The 22,086-nt window shown below is 40.6% G+C and overlaps 1 protein-coding gene across 1 annotated transcript in view; it reads right to left on the bottom strand.

Annotated features, from left to right (window-relative positions):
• suclg2 (succinate-CoA ligase GDP-forming subunit beta) overlaps positions 1 to 22,086 on the bottom strand; it is a 93,133-nt gene that overhangs the window by 34,015 nt on the left and 37,032 nt on the right. Inside the window, exons 3-9 of the mRNA XM_031752402.2 lie at positions 21,169 to 21,268; positions 20,048 to 20,138; positions 18,265 to 18,417; positions 17,151 to 17,240; positions 15,172 to 15,268; positions 10,146 to 10,307; positions 8,849 to 8,991 (exon numbers count right to left, since the gene is read on the bottom strand). Coding sequence (XP_031608262.1) covers positions 8,849 to 8,991; positions 10,146 to 10,307; positions 15,172 to 15,268; positions 17,151 to 17,240; positions 18,265 to 18,417; positions 20,048 to 20,138; positions 21,169 to 21,268 — 836 coding nt within the window. The remainder of the gene's footprint in view (positions 1 to 8,848; positions 8,992 to 10,145; positions 10,308 to 15,171; positions 15,269 to 17,150; positions 17,241 to 18,264; positions 18,418 to 20,047; positions 20,139 to 21,168; positions 21,269 to 22,086) is intronic.

Below are 22,086 nucleotides of genomic sequence, written 5' to 3'. Positions count from 1 at the left end.
ACATTAGCGATCCACGGTCTTCTTGCATACATGATGGTTAGGTTAATAGTGTTGTCTGCTGATGGTGCTGTGGAAAATGACATGAGTCTTTAAAAGCACGCTGTGGGTTCCAACCCAGATCAAGTGGAGAAGACGACAGCTCCCTGAAGGGCAAATCAATCTGACAACTCATCAGTTCCATTGTACATGTCTGGACAGTTGAAGCCCACAAATTAAGCACAGAAATAAGAGAGAGAGTGTACAATAGTTAGTCTAAAAGCACTGTTTGTTCTTCACTTGTGGCTTAAACGTCTCTTTTCTGGGGGGGGAAAGCATATATTTTTGTGCTTATTCATCATGCCACATGTCATTGACCTGTCTCAACATTCACCCATTCAATGCTGCTTTCAAGAGAGCACGCTTGTGCATGTCACAGATCTATTTCACTCTCGTTCAACCTGCATTAAAGCCACTCACGGAGCAGCTGTAAATTATCCTTGCTAGGAGCGAGGTGCTTTACTTTTCACAGTTAAGGCTAAAAATGACACAGAATTACATGCAGGAAAAAGTTCGTTTCACCCCTCCCTCTCTCTTCAACACCAAGGTGTGCAAAATTTCTCTCTCTCTTTCCAGCTTTTTATTGCTTTTTCTCTCTCTGCCCTCATCCGTGCTCTCAGTCCTCCTTCAGCCAGTTGGTAAATGACACTTAAAAGTTAAGACTCTTTCCACTTCAGACAGCAACAGAAAGTGACCAAAGCTGGGCAGCATTTGACCCACATCAAACCCAGGTGGAGAGGAGGGTCAAACCACACAGACAGACCAGCGGTGTTTGTTTAACCTGCATCAACGTGCCGACAGAGGATATGCATTTGTAACTCAGGCTCAAGTCCAAAAAGGTCAAGTACTTCTGACATGGTGTGCTTACACGATCTACTACAACAGACTTGTTTTCTGAGACTTCTGTGATTCTGGTTAAGATAAGAAACTAGTACAGGGTTGTCACGATACTACATTTTTAAACTTGATACTGACCAGAAAATTATTGATAGTTGATACTCTTTCTGATACCATGAGGTGAAAAAAAAAAAAAAGCAAAGGGAAAAGGCACTTTTTAAAAATAAAGATTATAACAATACAAACAATAACGTTAATGACAGTGACACATTAACTGAACTCTAAGATGTCTACATATGAAGTATTTGTGCAAAAAAACAAAACAAAAAAAAAAAAAAAACCCTGACAAAAGGCAACATTTTCTGTGCTTCTGGTGACTGGGCAGCATATTTTTTGTACTGATCAAGAGTGCCAGGTTACTCAAAAAAGTATCACACTTGATTCATTAGCTTTCATAAAAGTGACACAAGATATTACTTAATTACTCACCAGAGAAAGTAATTTGTTACATTGTTTCCATGTTACTCTGAAAAATGACCTGAGACGCACTCTGTAATCTCATAAGTACAAATTAACATACATTTTTGGCTACAGTCCCACACACCATGATAAATCCTAATGAGGACACGAGCTTTCTTTTAGTTTTTATGTAAGCAAAACTAAAAACACCAAGTAGAGATTAGAACTAGCTGAAAGAAACTTTAAAGGCACAGTGATCCTACTGTAGAAACATGTACAGGTGGAAACTCAGGGTTGATATTCAGGGTAAGGCTGCTGGGCCCTTTAACATCATTCTGAGTTTTTGGCTAGCTTTGTGTTAGCATGCTGGCTGTGCAGTAGTTTCTGTTTCTGGATGCAGTTTGCATTTCATCATTATACTCTTGTTCTTTCATGCAATTCGTATAAAAGTAAAGCACATATTGTAGTTGCTAGAAGACTTTTCTCAGCTTCGTTCTGGGAATTTAGGAAAAACATTACACTTTATACACATAAATACTCTTCCTGTTAGCTCTGTCTATTAGAGTTAAAGATGGACAGAACTGATGCTGTTTGCTTCCTAGCTTCCTCACTAATGTTATAGTTTAATAGTTAGCCACTGCCAACAACTGCTACCTAAATAATAACTTGGCATGTGGCTAATATGGCTAGTAATAATGGTTAAATGGCTAATATTAACGCATTTCCGGGCGTATTAACATTTTACTGTTAATTTCAGTGTTACGGGATCTTTACTGGGCTCTCAAAATTCCTCATATGTTCCGAGCATGAACTGCTTCAAAACCCTAATACAGAAAATTAAGAAAATATAGTTAGGCTGGTTATAAGCATTCAGTTTAATTGTAGTTATGCCTAAGTGAAGGTGGAAGTTAAATCTACTGCTTTCACCCAACACACTGCAAAGAGATATAAGACACCATCTGCAATTCTCTCATGTTACAACTGCAGCACAGATAGAGTTTACAAATGTAAAGCTAACAGCCAAAGCTACACATGCACGAGCTGAAAACGGAAACAGAGCTCTGCCAACACTGGTATTGATTCACACACACACACACACACACACACACACACACACACACACACACACACACACACACACACACACACACACACACACACACACACACACACACACACACACACACACACACACACACACACAATGTATATATCAGTATAAACCGAAACAAACATGAATCCATATGCCATCTCGCGTCTCTACCAATCAACACTTCAAAAAACCAGCTGCTGTGTGTAACATGTATTCACTTGGTTTCATGGGTGCACTCATTAAAACTATTGGGGAAAAATGTGAAAAACCCCCCAGAAATAATAGAAGAATAATAGAAGAAGTCAGGAAGAAATCTGCTTCTTCCTGACTTCTCTTGTTAGAAGAAGTCATGTTAAAAATTGCGAAACAGCAAAAGTTCATTTGGAAGCTGAACTTAAAATACTGCCATGAGGTAAGGTCTCATCAAGCATGTTCACCCATGCTGCCTCGGCCTGTACATGTGTATTTTATAAAGCTGCACAAAGGGGTTTTGAACTTTTGCCCTCAATCTTGGGAGCTCAGAATGGAAAGCATTGAAATTTATACGCACACGCATTCAAAAACTATATGTTCAAATAGAAAAAAAAAAGGTGAATACATTTCAAGGACTATCGCCAGGGTCAGTGTACTCTAAGGTTAGCCTATAATAGAAGCTTCTTATATTGCTGCACTGATTTTAAATGAGCTGGAGACGAAAAGGTCCTCAAAGACGCACACAGAACCTAACCCTATATCCATCACTACGGGACTTAAATGCACTATAAGCAAATCTGCAGGAAAAAATAATATGAGATGGAGGCTTTCTCAAATGATGGCAAGCCAACACAATGACCTATGCAACCAGTGACTGGAAAACGGAGCGCCACCGCTCCCTCGGAGCGCACAAACTGTCTGCCTGTCTCGAGCAGTGCTCACTCTTCCTGCGGCTTGGCCTCAATATAGCTGCCCCAGTGCGTTGACTGGACTAAGCATGCGTCCCTCTATGTCTGGCCCCCTGTTTAGTACTTGTGTAATACTCTGCACACTGGGAATGAACCCCATTACTGAGGTAGCTTGTTTTCTTCTTTCTCTCCTTTTCTCACCAGCTCACATTGCTCGTGTTTATAACACAGGGGACCAGAATCTCCCAAAGGCCTTCGGCTCCAGGCGGAAAGGTGATTTCTTTCCTACTAAAATAACGCAGCATGGGACTCTAATATTGCAGGTGACTGTTGTGATTAAAAGTTGTTTGGCTCCCATGAGGTCTACGTGTGTCTGCGTCTGTATGATGTGGCTGTGCCACGACACAAGCATTTATTTGCACCTATTTGCATTTCTTAACAGTGACAGGAAGAGCTGTGCAGTTTTCATTGCAAACGAGTGTTGTAACACCCTAAGGAAACAGCCCTGTAACACAGAGCTCTTTTCCTTCTTTTCAGTGAGGAAAGGATGATGGGCTTTTCACGACACATTTCTCAGGCTCACCTGGCTTGGATCTGAGCCCTCTTCCCTTTTCTCTGTCTGCATACACTGGAGCACACTGGACACGGGTACAGACATCTCCATACAGGGATGAGAAACAGTGCCTGGGCACCTGCAGGATTTAACTAGCAGGCATGAAACTGAAGGAAGCTCTTCACATTGACTTTAACAGGATTTAGTGAGATGAAAGTCTGCTGGGAAGAAAGAAGAAGCACAAAGAAGGAGAGATAAAAGGTGGAGAAAGAGAAGCAGAAAACACAAGAAGAACTAGTGAAATGACAGACTAGCAGGAGCAGACAGGAAATGCCTGGGTATACATCAGCACATAAGTAGTGGTGTATAACACCAGTAAAGACTGTTTCACAGATAACATAAGACAGTGTTGGAGAGGTAGTAATAGTGGTGTGTTCCCTGTAGAGGGTGAGATGGGGCTTAGAGCCGGCAGGGCTCGGGAGTGTCACTGCAACAACGAGGAAAGTGGTTAAAGGGGAACCACAGGTGAGTTAAAGCAGAGTCACTGAGCTGGAAAGAGGTAAAATTGTGTGTAGTTTTCTTTGAGGGCAATGGGGGGGCTGGAGCGACACGCATAATAATCCCACACAAAGAGAGCGAGAGGGAGGGAGAGAGCAAGTGAGAATGGAGGGAGAGCTCTCGGAGGGAGAAACTCGAAATTACATACACACAGGTGAGACTCAGCATTTCAAACTGTCTCACACACACACACACACACCAGTGCGAGCTAAAAGACGTTTCACGATCAGCAGCGTGATTATGCAACGCCAAAAAATGAATATGTACACGACTCTGTTTTTGCCTGAGAGGCGGGTCCCCCCGGCTGACTAATGCTAATGTGCCCGTCTGTGCCTCTTTCACCTCATAGCGTGCCTGCTTCACCTTAAACAACGCAGAGACGTGACAAACTACTGCAGTATGCAACAAGCCTAAAGGTAACAATGTACAAAGAAGAAAAAAGATAGAATATCTGTCATAAGACGCAGAAACAAACACTGCCTGTATGTTTAAGGTCGCAATATAGGAATAGCTGTTTTCATTATTATCATATCTGATACATAAATGTGTAATTTCCTCGCTTTAATGAAATATTTCCCAGTTTTTATATTATTTACAACTTTCAGCACATTATACTTTTGTTCTTTCTTCATCGCCATCTCTTTGAACACACGCAGAAACAACTGAGTGGGAGGCAGAACACTGACAGCTCGCTCACTTCGGAAATTTAACTCTCCTTCGAGCAACACCGCAACACAACCTTATTCTGGAAGGGGAAGACGTTATCTACACCGAAAGCCAGTTAATTTTTAAAGTCGGACTGCTTTGGATTCTGTAGTTTTCATAAATTGTAAAATGGAAATGGGGAACTGTTGGTCAAGAAACAGAAAGAACCTCAGTATTCATCCCCAGGATCGCCGCGCTGCCTCTCTGCTGCAGACTCTGGTTTGCATTACAGTAAATTTGGAATGAAAGGCTGATCTGTGAACACATGAGATGCACAAACTCAATGTAATGTTAACCAAGCTTCCCACACAAACTCATGAGTCAGCACGACATGTTCATTTACCGACAGGCTGCCGTACGTGCTCATTTTCTCATTCATTTGAAAACATCGAGTTTGCCGTAGTCGCAGATAAGATCAGGGCTTTAGATGTTTCGCATTGTAATAAACCTTTGAAAAGGGCTCCTTTATGCATTCGCAGCGAGACGCATGAATATGGGAATGAAAGGTTAAAGTATTACGAAAACGCTCGGCATACTTGAATAGAATATTAATTACGTAACGGCGACAAAATAAATCACAAAACAAGCCGCCTTGGCAATTAGTAGGTTGATATAATGGCGGCCCTGATACAGGCATCTAGCCACAACAAGAGTGTGTTTTAGAAAAATGTCATCATTTACTCTAGCCTATAAAAATTATAGAAAACAGCCTTAAGCCCCGAGAACAAAATGGATGTCGAGCCGGACAAAACATCCATCTGCCACCTTCTTTACGGCACAGGCGCAAGGCAATAACGAGGTTATTTGGCTGTTGGTATTTGCTGCCTGCTCCTGTGCCTACAGGTGATGTGAGGGAAACCTCAATAAATTCAGCCATTCTGTCATCAAACTGTTCCACGCGTGGATGTGAAGAAAGTGGAGCTATTTATTTTAGCATGGAAGATAAATATGTTCCTGTTAAAAAAGCCGGGGGCCTAAATTCAAACAAACTTTAGTGGTCTAGTAGACCCAGCTGAGCTACATAACATCTCACATAGTTAACGCGAACACGCACGCGCACACACTTGGGTAGGGTGGGGTGGGGGGGGTGACATACAGCTCTATGATTCGCTTATTTATCTCACATTCATTTCATTCCGATTTTCTTTCCCGTCTTGTTCCCACTTCTCATGCAGTATCCCTCCATTTTATCTGTTTTCTCTTCCCCTTTCATTCACAACATAATAATTAGAAGGTAATGAATGCTTTAAGGGTAGATACTGGGGAAGTGAGCAAACAAGAAAAGGAAGCCTTTGTCATCTCATGCTCCATCTCTGCTATTCAGTGCCAGCGGTACACTCGCGTCGCATCCACTCCTCTCAGCACAATGAGCCTGAGACATCAAAGCGGAGATTGAGAGGGAGAGAGCGCGAGAAAGACAGAGGGGAGGGAGGGAGACAAAAGCGGAAAAAGCAACCGAGGAAGAAAGCCAGAAAGAAGAGACGGACCCCAAAAATACCTGTTTTTCCCCCTCTTTTCTTTTTTTGGAGGAAGCATAAGGTGTCATTACGGTGGAATATTTCCTGCTGAATGGACTTCTATCATTTTTTCTTCGCAGGACATAAACCATTTTAAATCTTGGCACTCAAGAGTTGCAGTGGTTCCTAATAAAAAGCACATTTTCACATATGCAACAGAACATTTCTGGCCTTCCTCACAGCAGCTACCAAACTCATTTTATTCAGTGCCAGTGGAAGTAAGCATTCTTATAAGGCACTCTATCAACCCTATTATGCGAAAGCAGCGAAAGTTTTGTTTTTTTAAATCAGTAGAAAAATAATGATGTGAAATGCAAGTAGACCAGGCTGTCTGAGACTCTAAACTTTGAATAAATACTAAACAAAGGGCTGCACATTTGAAGGAAATAAGCACTGAAGCCTTGATGTTTAAAGCAAATAAGGAAAAACAGAATTTACTGATGCTCTGAGTCGATCAATTTTGCCTCGGCACCTCATCCCATCCACGTTTACCCAGGGTGTGATTTTACTGTTACTTACTGCTCATACATCTTTTAAAGATTTGGGAGTAGTAATTTGTGGGGAGGAAAAAAAAGAAACCAAATGCAAATGAGCAGCATGCTCTTATTGTGAAATGATTAACATTCCCTCCACAGATCAGAGCGGGTTTCTCAGCTCCCCTGGTTGAAATGCTAATGGTGCTTCCAACCCAGTTTAATGTCAATCCTCCTCTATTTTTTTCCTGTTAGGGAGGAGCTTCCTGTCTCTGTTTCCATACACAGCAGCAGGAGGGACAGGCAGCAGGTCTACTCCCCCATCTGGATTTGGGGAATCAACCCAAGGCAAAAAAAAGAGAAAGAGGAACAGGAGGAGTGTTTGATGGTGAGGGGGCCAGTGGATACAGACTGTAAAACCTGATCTCGCCTTTGAAGATATCCAACTTGTTTTAAAAGGGTATAATAATAATAAAAATGCGGCTCCCTCAGGGGAAGAGAGCAGCAAATCTCCCCTGTTGATTGCATTTCTTTTTTAACCACCGTATTCATTTTTATTTTTCTCCACAGTCTGCCGGGCTGATTTTGTGAGACCAAAATCGATCACACAGTGGATTTTTCGAGTCAGGCAATGTATCACCTGCTGGAGTGTTAAGGTTAGCAAGTTTTTAACATTCATCAACAAAAGGTGTGCAACTCTGCTACCATGAAAAATCCTACTTCAGTGTTTCGAATGAGCTTTAGATGAAATAAAGCTTTCTGGTATGTGTAATATATACAGAATATCTATTTTAAGACTAGACTATGTATCAGATGCCATACAGCGTACTGTAGTTGTATTGTTTAGTAACCTGTCCTGGAAAGCCATTTGAGGAAATTCCAGTTGGCAAGATAGCTTTTTAAACTAGATGCGAAACTAATTCTTCAAAAATATTTACTGCCAAGTCAAGTCAGCATGTGTTTTTTTTAAAGAAAGATTAAAAAAAAGTGAGCTGAGGACTGAATTTCAATCTAATTCTACTCTGTATTCAACACAACCAAGTAGAGACGCTCCAGAGAGCGAACCCGTGATCATTCCTGGGATACAGGAGTGACAGCAGTGAGGGATTTAGCGATGTGATAACTGTCAACACACAATCAGCACTGCGGTATCGTTACAAGGCTTACGTTGTTTAGCTTGGAATTATTAGCTTTCCGAACATGGAGCAAAATCACTTGTAAAACACCCCGAGCTGCCACTCATTCACAGCCGCGAGAATTTCTGTCGCATGCTTTTCATTTAAAGTTTTATATGTGCATTAAATCTGAGCTGCATATGAGCCCGTTATTGCGTGTTCACAGCGCACGCGGTTGCACGTCTTAGCCTTTCTTTACAAGCGCAGTTACTGCAGAATACAGAGCGCCAATTTATCATGCCACAGTAACTGAAATGATGGCATATAATCACACAGCCTCCCAGAGTCTGTTTTCCTAAGTTAAACATGGGCATATGCCAAGGTCCCCAGACTAATGAGTTGCACTGACAAAGCTCTAACCAGACAGATAGAGCTTTATGAATGTACTGTGACAAAATACATGACTGCAATATCAAACGCAATTCAACAGGTGGTAAAATTGCTTTTTCTTTCAAGCTGTGCTTTAAAATCAGTAACCAATTTAGCCTATGTACTCAACTGTTACAGTCAAGCTGTTCAAGAAGCAGGCAAGCGACCTCTTTGTTAACAGTTTGTTCCTACCTTTGGGTCAGCAGTGAGCAGCTTAAAAGCCTCGTACACCTGTTTCTCTTTGACTCCACCACCCAGGTCCAGGAAGTTTGCTGGCTTTCCTCCATGCAGGTCAATGATGTCACACGTGGCCATGGCCAAACCAGCTCCATTCACTGTTACGATAATGTAATGTAATAATTAGGTCCTCATTTTTATGCACTTTCACACGTTTGTGTTAACGATAATTTAGACTAAAGCATAACAAGGCTAAATTTGAACATTAAGTAAAGGCTAATATTCGGATATTGAAACAGACGTGCCCGAGAACAAAGTGCGATACAAGCCGACACGAGTTAATTAAAGTAACATTACTGACACTGAAGGAAAGATGGCATGAACTATAATAACCCGCAAAGGAATTCAGTGCTAAGTCATCCACTAAATACGAGCAAATAGCTGGAAAAAAATGCCACACTTAAAAAGTGAATCTGCTGGAAATCTTCTAATCAGAAACATTCAAGTCAAGCAACACAGAGAAAATTTGATTACAACTCAGCTCCCGACTTCAGAGAAGAGAGTGTTGATTAGAAGAGGTTGTGCTATGCTTTTGGACTGTGGACTATGTCATCATTTAGCCAACTGCCAGTGCCTCTGCCCCGCTGAGTTGTGCAGGAGCCAAGTGCACAAAAATGTCCTACATAATTTGGTTTAGCCAAGCTGAACTTGTGTCCTGGCAAGCTCCCCAACAGAGGTCTCAATAAAAGGGAAATTCGCTTTAACAGCTGTCACTTTGGTGGCTTACGGAGCTCTCAAGGAAGCTGCGGGGCCTTAAAAGCTGTTGTTACTTTAAGAGAGCCTGGGAGCTGGGGATGCAGAATGGGGTTTGTGTGCAGAATGGAGAAGAAGTGCTAACAGACAACTAATGTGTTTATGAGGCTACGGGGTAAGACGTGAGAGCACCTGTTAGTGCTGTTGTACACTGTAAAAGCTTTGATTTATGACAAGAGAGGGGGCCTTTAATGAGAATGCTAACAATCTGGCTCACAGGAGACTTTCTGGGCGGATTATAGCTAATTAGAACGCATTGGTTACGGCAGCAATCCTTCTGGAGTCTTCAGAAAGCTGCTTGTAATGTGGACTGGAGGAGAGCACAGCCTGCCGTTAGTTTGACTAAGTTTTAACTGTGTCCGAGCTTTTCGCTTACTCGACTTAAGAGACACATTAAAGCCACATGGCAGGAGGGGTAGGCTTTTGGGAGAACTCCTTTATTGGGTGGTGTATGTGCGGGCAGGTGTGTCGGGTCTGATGGAGAGATTCGCTTCCTTACCAAAGCAGGCAATGTTCCCATCCAGTCCGATATATTTAAGGTCCCACTTTGCTGCCGCCATCTCCGTGGGGTCGGCCTCCGTCATGTCGTCCATGGCAAACACGTTTTTCTGACGGAACTCAGCGTTGTCATCAAAGTTGATCTTAGCATCAAAGCAAACCACTACGGTAAGGGGGGGGGGGGGAGACAGCAGTGGGGGAAAAATAGAACAAGTGAGAAAGAGGAAACAGAATCCAGACATAAAAAAAAAACCTAATTACCATTTCTAAAACCTGAAAGTAATGAACTCCAGAGTGTCCCCTCAGTCTGCTGGTCTTAATTATTTCAGGCTCACTAAGGTATGTGGTTTTGACACTGCCTCTAAGGAAAAGACTATTATAGCAAATGGACATTTCCTTTATACCTCAAAGAGTGTGTATTTCAAAGACTCTAGGCTCTTAAAGCCACCTGAAAATACCGCACACTAATAATGTAACAAATTAGTAGAAGCGCTTGCACTTAAATAGTGACTCTAACTGAAAGGGATAACTGGACATTCAAAAGAAATACACTTATTCGCCGTCTTGGTGAGAATTTGAAAAGTCACGTCTATTTGCTAAATTTGTAGCTGGAGCCAGAAGTCAGTTAGCTCAGCTTATTATTAAAACCAGGAAAGTAGGAGGAAAGGTAACAAATTCAGCCCTATTTTGAAGCTCAATAACAATTCATACAAAACCTAAAGTATAAAAATGACATCCAAATGGAGGACCACGTCCCCTAGTTCCAGTTTTTGCTTTGCTAACCAGCTGCTTGTGCAGACTTTATATTCTCTAGTCCAGCTTTCAGTCTCAGGCCTCACAGTATTTTCAACACTTGGATTTAAAATGAACTATGGTAATGTGACAAATTACATTTAAACATTCAGGCAATCCTGATGCGAAACTGAGGAAAGGAAGAAAAATATTGAAATGTGCAAATATGCTTTATCAGTGCAACATGAACAACATACATACATGGACACAAGACACATAGAGCAGGCAGACTCTCCTGGGACTGGGGAGTCGGCATGCTGCGTCCTCCAGGTGAAGTGTTTTCCTCACTACACAATTCCTTTTTGTTCTGTTTTGACACATCCATTATTGCAGTCTATCTACAAAATGTATTCAGCTATTACCAAACGAGACAAAAAAAATACAAATTTTCCACCCTTGAGAAATTTTCCTTCTCCAAACACGTCTGTCGAAAGCCTGCAAGAAAATAGCTGTGCTCCCTTGCGACGTGTGAACAAATCGAAGCAAAGAATGAGCTGATGTTAATGTGAAGCCCTTCTACAAAGCCTGCTTCAATCACAACACCTGCTTCTTCCTACTTGTAAAAAAAGAAAAATCATACCCCCTCGTATAACTTAACAGTTTTTTAAGGACTCATTTTCTGCATTAATATTCATAAGGAATCACACAAAAAACATTGTCGTGTCAGTGTTTGATAACTTTGAGCAAGTATCTTTTTTTTTTGAGGAAACTAAGGATCAAAGAAGTGATGCATCTTCAGCACGCTGTAATAGTGTATGACACATCACACTCAATCTGTGTTCAGCTCCAAAGACAAGACAATCACTCTTATTTCTTTGAGAGAAAAAAACAAAAAGCAAAAACCAAAGTTTGGCAGCGTCACACGAGCTGGAATAATGCTTTGTGACTACCTATAACAGCCTTCTCATCTGAATGATGAGCACTTGAATTGTTTTCCTGCTAACCTCCATTTTTGTCACTAGGGGAAATCAAGGTGACTGAAATTTACCCATATCTCTGTTCTTCTGTGTGATTTGAAGTGCCTGCTTCCAACAGGGATTACTTCATACGGGAAAAATGCATCGAGAAATTATAGAAGCAGACACTATATTACTCTTACTCTTACTAGCAAACTCTTACTTTAGTTTGCTAGTGCCTGCTACAAATGGGAGGAGGACAGAAATGTGAACTGCTCTTGGTGACTTTCAAATAAAGTAAGGGGCCTTGAAATGGTATTTTACTTTAAAACTGAACGATCCTGGTAGATATTAGCTCCAATTGTATTTTACTGTGCAAAAATCTTGATTCATGTCTTTATCTTTTTCCTCCAAGAAGACAGACTTTCTTGTAATTTTTTAAAATTTGTTTTGATCAATAGTTCTCCAGGCTTTCTGACGCCTTTTTAAAGTTTTTCATTAAACCATTAAAAGCCGCTTTTTCTCTCGTTTTCTGTCCAGTCCTTGTACCTGACCATTTTCAGAGGAATTTTTGTTTTGTTAAGCCCCTTAACACTGACCTATGATACATTCAAGTATATGGAAAAAAGTTACTCGACTCAAGGATGAACTAGTGTTGTGGCTTCACATAACTTGTATGCGAATATCTTGGCATTATTAAGGAAACTGGATAAATGGAGGACAAAAGAAGTAGCAAGCCTAAAAAAAAACAAAAAAAAAAAAAACACTCTTCTACTCTTCATTGAATCAAAAATTCTTAATGAAGGGAAACGGGGGAGGCCAAATACCACTGGGCTGAAAATGAGCGGCCGCAGGGCTGACAGAGTGATGAAAGCATATTTGAAATTTTTGGTTCAACCCATGTGGAGGAAGTCAGGAAAAAAATACAACAGTGAGTGTCTGGAGCCATCTGTAAAACACAGTGGAGGCTGTGTCATGTTTTGGCTGTATTTCATTAATTTCAAATTTTGATCCATCAAGCAATACCATCAGGAAACTATCCGACTGGCAGCACTTTCATTTTTTTTAACATTACGATCCAGAACAAACCATCAATGCAGTAAAAATATACCTGGATAGAGAAAACACACAGTGGAACACCATCACTCAGACATACCAGTCACTGTCCCCAGAGTCCGAACAGCAACATTACTGAACTGAACAGGCAGCCAACATCCAAAGAAGCGCTTTGAATGTCCTTCAAGAAGCTTTGAGATCTACTTCAGCAAATGCCAAGAAAGGTTTGCTTAGAGTTCAGGCTGTGCTCAAGAATAAAGTTGGTCTTACCAAATGTTGAGTTTTAAGCTCATTAGAATTTTATTAACTCTCTCTTTGCCTTATATATTGTATTTCCATGGATATTCGCATGTTTCAGTAAATCACTGCACCCCCTTTTCCATTGTCCTAGCAAAACATAAAGACATAAGGGGTGATTTAAGACTGTACTTCTAAACTACTAATCTAAGACCCTTTTCAATGATTGAAATATCCCATCTTTTTATTAACTACTTTTAATCTGTTGCAGCACAAAGTCAGACATGTTGATCAAGGCCAACACCTTAATCCTTGCTTATTTCTTAGAAAATTAGCATTACTATTTTATAGTTCTCTCATTTGGCTCATGTGTCTCATCTGATCATTTATACATGAAGTACAAAGAGTTAAGAGACAATATTTATTGCTTGACGACACAATAAATTTATCTTGAATATAATTACTGAAAGTTAATTTCAATAGACTGAGCGTGTAATAGGCTAAGCTTCACTCCAATAAACATTGTCAAGTGAAGATGATAATTGCTCAACCTTTTAATAATCTCCCTTTCATCCATTCAGAAACACTTACAGACATATTCCAAGTTAAGTACTTTTGGCTGAGCACATGCATTTGGAATAAGGCCAGTTTACAACGACACGATTATAGAAAATAATTCCTTTGAGAATAGAACAAGTGAACAGTATGATAAATTAAATAATTGTTGATTGTTTTTTTGTTTTTGAAAGTGCTTTAGGGGCATTCCCCAATGCAACGTGGGAACTACTATTTCTTCCTATTGTTTTGGACAACTTAACATTTATAGTTGATATATTTATAAATATAAAGGCTGCCATTTAGAGAAAGCAAGAGAAAGAAATTTATAGTAAAATTACATTTCCTGACATTTTCTGGTTAGTGACTTTTCTTAAATTACTGATATAGACACAAAGCTTTATTCTGAGTGGCTCCCTGTTGTCTTGTTCTTGTAAATTGTTGGTAATGTGTTTTCGAGCAGTGATTCACTTTTGTAAAATCAGTAATCAGATCAGTAAGACTGCTTTTTTTAATCTGCAAAAATAAATGTTAACAACAAGAGGCCTACTCTGAACACATCTGTTTGTGGTAACAGGGCTATTGCCAGCAACCCAGTATAGACATTTTATTTTTCAAATCTAACAAACATAAAAGAACAATTGTAGTGTTGTGTATTTATCTGAGTCTGTGCTCAGTAATATTCTGGCTGCCTAAAAGTAAAATTCATAGTAAGGAAAACATTCTGCCTCCTGCGACACCTTCAACTTTACACTTAAATTGAAATTGAGTAACTAACAACCCCATTATCTGTTGTGAGCTTTCCTAAAAAGATTTGCTGGGATTACATAGAACATCTTGTGCGCATGCAAAATATGAAATAAATATGAAAATAATAAAATATGAAATAAATGCTGATCAATTCAAAAACTACAAACGGTCATGCAAAGTTACCTATGTCAATATATTTTTTAATTCTGATACTTTATTTCATTAATACTCCACTCAGAGCCCATAAGATTTTCACAGAGCATCTCAAAGTGGTTAATCTTCGCCGACCATAAATTAAAAGGCTGCGTCTGAAGCTGCCGCTGCTGCTATTTGTAGTCCCTCATTACTTGCTGATGATAGATTATATGCCTTTAGTTAATCATCAGCAACTAGGAAACATCAACAAACATGAACATGCTGTGAATATGGAAAGCTCTGCTCCCTGAAGCCATTTGGATTTTGATCCAGACAAAGTCATGCTGACAAGAAGCTGATGTCAGTGTGTTGCAATTACAGTACACTTCACATTCTGAAATGCATTTAGACCAGAGGAGCGAAGTGCTGCCTCTGTCTCGCAGTCGGTGATTAATATGTGGCAGCATCGTGATGCTGAAATGCTGAGTTCTGCATTTAAAATGTTTAATAGAAATTACAGACAGCAGGACGGCACACATCCAAAGACACACATGAAACACACAAACATACAGACAAGTATTTTTTTTTAAAAATGATACAAGGTACCTTGTCCTTCGGGAGTCTCTCCGAGAGGATTGACTTCAACTTGAGTGGCGTCGACTTTCAGGAACAGATCATAGAGCCTCTTAATCTGATCTGCTGCCTGTGAGGTCCACAGAGGACAGTAATTACCTGATGGTTCGGCTCTGAGTAGTCAGCCCTGACAAGGCTGCTCAGCCTCCCACACAGGCTACATAAAACATGGCAAACCACCTTCAACATCACGGTGTCTTTTTACGGCATTAATATGTAAAGAAGGCAAAGTTAAATTACCTGGTGTTAGCACACCTTTCACTTGATTGCACATACATGTAGTATCCATGCATACCTGTTTTTCTAATGTGCCTTTTGCATTTAAAACAACTGATATTTACAATGTGGAAAACAAATGTTGTCAGTGAGAATACGGGATATTAAAAACTACTGCACTTAAACATTATCAATGAAATCCTCCTTTTAAAAGGAACCTCTTTTTATTTCTCTATAGCTTTGTGACAAAGGCAGTCTGACAGTGCAGACAGACGCGCACAAAATTGTATCTGCACAAAGCTCCCGTCGCCACACAGCTCCTTCAAAACAGTAAAGGTATTTTAGAAATGCTGTAATTATCTCTGAATTAAACAGCTTGGCAACTGACAAACAGCAACCAAGGAGAAGCGCACTAACAATGCACACAATTAACCAATAATTTTCTATTTCTCCCATTGCCTGTTTAAAATCAATTTCCTTTCAGTATCCAGCAAAAATAGGCCTCAAAAAAAAGGATGCAATAAAAATGTCATCAAATCAAGTTTGTTTCACAAAGGCAGATTTGATTTTTTTGTAATTTATGTATTTCATTATTCTATGTGCTAGGATTTGAGCTTATCTGATTTCTCATGCCAGTCAGAGCTTGTGGAAAAGAAAACAAATTAAGCCCTTTTGATACTGAACAAACATCTGACTTTTCTCTACAGTGGGAAAGGGTACAGTTGCATTTATTATCGGTCAAATGACTGTAGTCTGCTTGATGGCGTTTCTGGGTATTTATCGGCTCAGCCTTCAATCTGCAGTGATGGAAACACGACTTGCAGATTTTCTGTCCTTTTCCAGCACAAAGCTGTGACGTCGGCTTACATTCTTGACATGGCATGCAAGGCTGAAAGTCTGTCTGCTGTGTGGCTTTAGGACCGCACTGTGAAGCCTTTCATAGCTCACAGACACTGTAAACACACCTGTCACCTCTCCGGCAAGGTGCCGTTAACCCACAAACACAATTCAGACTATTTTTACACTGTATAATGTCAACCGCCTGCATGGATTTGCTAACAATAGCAATCACACAAATCAGAAGTTAACTGTTTTTTTCCAGTGCTCGTGACGCCAAATGTGAAACAACACATAGAAAATCATAATAAAAATCAAAACGTGCGGCTTTGTGTAAATTTGCCCAGAAATAAATACTTGAAATTTTGCCATAAAAATAGGGATTTAATACTAAGAGGCAAAAAAAGATCTAAAGTAATCTTAACCGAGCACACATTTTATTCAGACTGTGAGCTTGGCCTACTGCTGTGCTGTTCTTCCTCAGCTTTATTTTCAGAGCAAATGCCTGAACATGACTCAAAACTTTGGGGAGAGGAGAGAAAATGTTTGTTTCGCTGTCCTCAAAATCATAACTGGCCCACTGAGATGAGTTTTACTGGCTAACGCATGATTCACTCACAAAATCAGTGTGTGCCATGTTCTACCAAATAATGATATCGTTAGTACTGTAAGCTCCCTAAGCCTGGCACAGTGCTGTGCCTCACTGCCAAGTATGACAACAGACCACCTGGCAAGTCAGCATAGTGTAATGACACTTCACAACTTGCCTCTGGAAAACTAATAATAGCCAAAGTATGGCCTATTTATGAATGGGCAAGCATCTGTCTGCCTACATATATATGAATGTCAGAATCACTGATCCTTCTTTGTGACTTTAAAGCCTTCCATGGGCCCATTACCTGTCTCTGCAGAGCTCCTTTGAAACCCAAATTAGCTGCCATGCGAAGTGCCTGGTCGTCTCGCACACCTTCAAAGATATCTATGGCTTCCTGGTAGATTTGTAGAGAATATGCAAGAGAGAGGAAGACAAACAAATGAAGACAAGAAGTAAACGTGGAGACACGTCTGTGTTCCAAGTGCTGGTTAGATGTGGAAGCGCAAAATCAAACTGTAGTGAAGCAGATTCAGTTTATTATGAATCTCACAGTAATGATAATTTCATGTATCAATGTGAAAATTGATTTTTTTTTTCAAACAAATGAACTTGAATGGTGAGATATCACTGCTCACTTTGACACCATCGTCCTTCAGCAAAACCCAAGTGTTTGTATTTCATCTGGTAGGAAACATGACTTCAGCAGCCTAATCTTCACTGAACAGCTCCTAGTTACAACGTCATTACTGCTTCACCTATTGGTGACATCTCATCCATCTATACAGACAGTCTGTAGCACCAAACGGGGCTGGACAATACCTATCTTAATCATTTTGTTTGATAGTAAAACCACGCATTTCTCATTTATAGAAACTAAAGTGTTTAGTGGAGTTGATGTAACGTAATCATCTCAGCGTGATCTTTCACAACGCACATTAGCAAAATAAGATACACGTATATAACCTTTGGAGGTAGCCATCTGTAAACGCTTAAAGTTTACATCTGTTAACGACGATGAGGCCGTGTTGTCAAGAAGCTGTAGATAAAATCTCATTAATGGCAAAAGAAAACATCGAAGGCTGTGTGTGTTGGCACATGTTAAACTCCAGTGTGTTCCTGTATGCGTGCGCCGTGTTCAGCTTCTGCTGTGTGTGTGCGAACAGATCTCAGCTTCCATCTGGAAACCCGGCATGATTTCAACACCCCCCCCAAAAAACCTTTATCAGTTTTAAAGTAAGATGGTGAGGGGTTTATAAAGAGCTCCACTGTGCCAGTAAAGAACAAGCATCATGGTAAGATGTCTAATTCAAGGAAGTTAAAGTTTGGACCGCTCTCAAGTTTTTTTCCCCCTCTTTCTTATTCTTGTTGCTGGTAATCACTGACAACATATAAATGACTGAAAAGTAGAAATGTTATACCTTAAAGATGAGTTCTGGGGTGCTGGCAGCCACCTCCTCGATATCCATACCTCCCTGGGGGCTTCCTACCATGACAGGACCATTGCAGGAGCGGTCCATTAGGATAGCAAAATATGTCTCCCTGGTAATATCCAGGGCCTCAGCAACCATCACCTGCACATTGCAAAGCAAAAACAGAGGGGCTGGATGGAAGAACGTAGCTATGTTACTGATCTGACATCACTAAGAAAACATCATCATTAACGAAAAAAAAGGGGAAAAAGTCATTTGTGTTCCCCTTTATTCAGACCAGTATTTACAAAAACTCAGAAAATGTTTTACGTTTAAATTTATCTTTTAAAAGTAACACATTTACAACTAGCTGTACAAAACAAGAAAATAAGCGGGGTGCAGAGATTGGCACAATCTACGTGCAACAGCTCTGAGGAAATGTCATCTGTTATGAATAAAAGAAACAGAGGCAAATAGAGAGGAATTGTGTGTTCATTCAGAAAGAGAGGCAGGAGGAAGCAAGCAAGAAGCCCATTTGAAAAGGAAAGAAAAAAACTTGACAGGAAACTATCAGTTCTGTGGTGGTTAATGGGGTGCAGGTTTGGTAGAAGGGGTGTTTGTTTGAACATGCACAGCCCTTATGTTCTGCTTCCACCTTATCGCCCAGTGAATGAGGATGGATCGGCTTTTCTGCGCTCCGTGTTAACAGACAGCGCTCCTATCTTCTTGTCCGAAAGTTGTTTTCCCCACTCACTCAAACAACCTTTTAAGTTGCCTGTCGTTTGACTTATACCAGTTCCTTCTCTCAAACTAAACATATTCTTTTCTCCACAGTCTATTTCTATCTTTCTCTGCCTCGCTCATCTGTCCCACCTCGTTTCCTCATCTCTCATTCAGTGCTATGAGAGTGGAAATCCACACAGATATACGAGTGCTGCCCCTTATCTGTGTTGTAGGACGGGTTGAGCGTTGGTGTGTGCTCCCATTGGCAGGTTGACAGCTGAGCTCTGGCTGTCATCGGAAACGCCGGGTTCTGACTACACCGTTACTGTACTCGAGCTGTTAGGCAGCTCTTTGCCACGTCAGATTTCTGTGCCGTGTGCGATTTTCTTGGTAAGACAATGATTGTAGATGTCCAAATGGTTTTCACGTCTCTCCTCACTCAGATCTAATCCAGGTTTTGGCCATATGTTTGTGTCTTTTATCCGCCTTTGCCTTTTGCCTCAGACAGCGAGTTAACTCTGAGCTTGTTGAATTTTCTGTAGGCGCTGTCAATAAAAATGATGTGTGACGCTCATTTGATTCAACGTAAACTTTGCAGGGGAACCAGAAGCAGTAGCTGGATGGAAGTGGGGAGGGGTAAACAGAGATGAGGAGAGACAAAGAGGAAGGCAGCAGGACACACAAACAAGCCACAGACTGAGAAGGCTTCGTCACCTGGAAAACGTCTGTTTTCAGGGGGTACGACATGCAGCATGCGAGCAGAGAAAATAGTATTCCTGCTTGTTAGTGGCGCACAGAAACAGTTGTTTACCAAACACTTTAAATTCACTGTGGGCTCTGTTCAATTTATGCAATGAGCCATAACACCAGCTAGTGCAACCCAATAGTAAACATCAGGGGCTAGCTACTATTAAAACTGAGCACAAAACAACAACAACAAGAAAACTGACATTAATTTGACAGAAATTAATTACTGGACTCAAAATGACTTGAAATTAGGTCAAAAAAGGGAAAAAAATATAGTGAGGGTAGAGATCTTTTCCTTCCCTCTGTCTCTGCAATGGCTCACCGTTTTCACTTTCACTCCCTCTTTTGGTGTCTGCTTAGTAGTCAGGTTGAAACCCAGCATCTTACTGGCCAGCTCACCAACGACAGCAGGGCTAAAGGACAGAGGTTGTAGGTCAAACAATATCACTTCTTTGAAATAAATCTTTATCATGAAGAGAAAAAAAATAGACTTTCTACAGATGAAAGCGCATTTCTTCCTCTCTCAATAACTTTGTTCGGTTGAAAAGAAATATGTCTCAGCACTTTCTCAGTATTAGTCCAAAATATTCTGATGAAGGACAGCTTCTGGGTACATGTGCACATTGCTGTGAATCAACCTCCGCATATTCTCTCCATTTAAAAGCAGCCCGCATGCTGAGGCTGCTTCTGTTAGCCTGCTCTGCTTTTGTAAGTGAATACAAATGAAGCTCGGGGTTGTACTCATCCTTTGATAGATGAGAGGAAGGTGAACTGTGCACTCATGTCACTGTCTGGGGACGATGAACTTCACTGTATCTCACTTTGAAAAAGTTTCCGGCCTTTCCGAACCCCGAAGTAGGGTGATGATGATACATGCTTGGGACAATTGTCATAAATCACCTTTCTGCCTTTGCGGTGGCAGCAAGTTGTAGCTACCTTTACTAAGAAGACAGCATTTTTTTATTTATTTATTTATTTTATACGGGGGAAACTTGGTGGAGGGAAATGCAGTTCCTGAGCAAAGTAAAGCTCTTTTAAGATTTGTTTAGCCTTTTGAAAAATGCATAAGATTTCAGAGTGAGCCCTCATTGAAGAAATACATCCATCACACTTCGCAACTCTGAGCAGGAACAAAATAGTGGCACAAAACCCAATAAACCCGAGCGGGGAAACTGAAAATGGGGTGGGTAATGCTTCAGTCGACCTTAAAGCCCCTTTTTCAACATTTAATTGAGGGTAGTTGTTCGAAAACGAGACAGTGGAAGAAAGAAAAATGTTTATTTGCAGCCCGAGTAATCCTGACTGTGTCTTTGTGCCTAGGGAGCATCTTCAGAAAGCTCTTTGAGCCTCCTCGCTGTAAAAGCCGCTGTTGTTGGAGAAAATAACATCAATCTATTTCCTACAGTAACTCACAGTGTGAAATGCACGTAGGGGCATACTTACTCCTTCGTTAAGTGCACTCCACCTTTAAGGCCGCTGTCGAACACACCCTTGCCTCTGCCCCCGGCCAGAATCTGAGCTTTCAGCACGATCTCTTTGGCATCTGAACAACAGAGTGAGACAGACAGAGAGATAAAGAGGGAGAGAGAACGAGACAAAAGGAGGAGAAGAGACGGTCAGACAGAGCACTTAAGATATAAGCTCATGCCCTTGAACGCACCCTTGAGCCTGTCAATTATTTGTCCATATGATTGAAGGAAGGAAGGAGGGAGGAAGAAAACAGAAGGCTGGCTCACATTCCTTAGCAGAGTGATCATCTGCAAGACTTTGACTTTAGTTTATACTAAGGTCCTGTTGTAATGCATCACAAAGTTAACTTAAGAAAGCCGGATGGTGGAAAATAAAGATCTTCTATAACCTAATGTTATTCAACGTGGTCAGACAGTGACATGTCTTAACCTTCCCACCAACCCCACAGGACTCATGGACAACATCATTTCATTTACATTTCAGATAAGACTTCCTTAAACACCAATTATAGTGCATTCCAGATCTAAGGGCTTCCAATGAGACATTCATCTGTTTATAGTCCAGTAAAGAACATACCAGTTTTGTCAACGGACACTTATTAAGTCTAATTAATGTTTTTTTTTTTAAAGAAAAAGTACAGGTGGTGTAACTTGTCAACAGCATAAATGCAGCTTTTAAAGATTATTTTTTGGGCATTTTAACATTTATTTGATAGTACAGCAGTGAAGACAGACAGAAAAGTGGGGAGACAGAGGAGAGAGAAGGAGACACAGCTCAGCTTGAACCCGGGCTGCTGCACTATAGCCTTGTGGCATATGATCACATGTTCACTCACTGAGGTAAACTGGATCTCTTAAATGCATTTTTTAAATAAATAAAAAGCAAAGGAAA

This window comes from Oreochromis aureus, linkage group 5 (assembly GCF_013358895.1).
Source record: "Oreochromis aureus strain Israel breed Guangdong linkage group 5, ZZ_aureus, whole genome shotgun sequence".
NCBI classification, from domain to species: Eukaryota; Metazoa; Chordata; class Actinopteri; order Cichliformes; family Cichlidae; genus Oreochromis; species Oreochromis aureus.
This window is presented reverse-complemented; position numbering and strand designations above follow the sequence as displayed.